At 43.9% G+C, this 832-nt stretch overlaps 1 protein-coding gene across 1 annotated transcript in view; it reads right to left on the bottom strand.

Annotated features, from left to right (window-relative positions):
* The window catches only part of LOC106125056 (flocculation protein FLO11-like), an 8,880-nt gene that overhangs the window by 1,283 nt on the left and 6,765 nt on the right, over nt 1–832 (bottom strand). The window contains exon 4 of the mRNA XM_013322141.1: nt 245–808. Within this exon, the coding sequence (XP_013177595.1) occupies nt 245–808 (564 nt within the window). The remainder of the gene's footprint in view (nt 1–244; nt 809–832) is intronic.

Below are 832 nucleotides of genomic sequence, written 5' to 3'. Positions count from 1 at the left end.
AAGTTGTAATAGCTTCAGTTGTAGATGCCTCGGTAGCTTTAGTTGTAGGTGTCTCGGTTGTCTCAGTAGCTTCAGTTGCTTTAGTAGTAGATGCTTCTGTTGCCTCAGAAGTTGTAATAGCTTCAGTTGTAGATGCCTCGGTAGCTTTAGTTGTAGAAGTCTCGGTTGTCTCAGTTGATTCAGTTGTAGGAGTCCCGGTTGTCTCAGTAGCTTCATTTGCTACAGTCGTAGATGCTTCTGTTGCCTCAGAAGTTGTAATCGCTTCAGTTGTAGATGCCTCGGTAGCTTTAGTTGTAGAAGTCTCGGTTGTCGCAGTAGCTTCAGTTATAGGAGTCTCGATTCTATCAGTAGCTTCAGTTGCTACAGTCGAAGAAGCTTCTGTTGCCTCAGAAGTAGTGATAGCTTCAGTCGTAGATGCCTCGGTAGCTTTAGTTGTAGGAGTCTCGGTTGTCTCAGTTGATTCAGTTGTAGGAGTCTCGGTTGTCTCAGTAGCTTCAGTTTCTACAGTCGTAGATGCTTCTGTTGCCTCATAAGTTGTAATAGCTTCAGTTGTAGATGCCTCGGTAGCTTTAGTTGTAGGTGTCTCGGTTGTCTCAGTAGCTTCAGTTGCCATAGTTGTAGATGCTTCTGTTGCCTCAGAAGTTGTAATAGCTTCAGTTGTAGATGCCTCGGTAGCTTTAGTTGTAGGAGTCTCGATTGTCTCAGTAGCTTCAGTTTCTACAATCGTAGATGCTTCTGTTGCCTCAGAAGTTATAATAGCTTCAGTTGTAGATGCCTCGGTAGCTTTAGTTGTAGGAGTCTCAGTTGTCTCAGTAGCTTCATTTGCTACAGT

Source organism: Papilio xuthus, unplaced genomic scaffold, assembly GCF_000836235.2.
Source record: "Papilio xuthus unplaced genomic scaffold, Pxut_1.1 DF825928.1, whole genome shotgun sequence".
NCBI lineage: Eukaryota > Metazoa > Arthropoda > Insecta > Lepidoptera > Papilionidae > Papilio > Papilio xuthus.
This window is presented reverse-complemented; position numbering and strand designations above follow the sequence as displayed.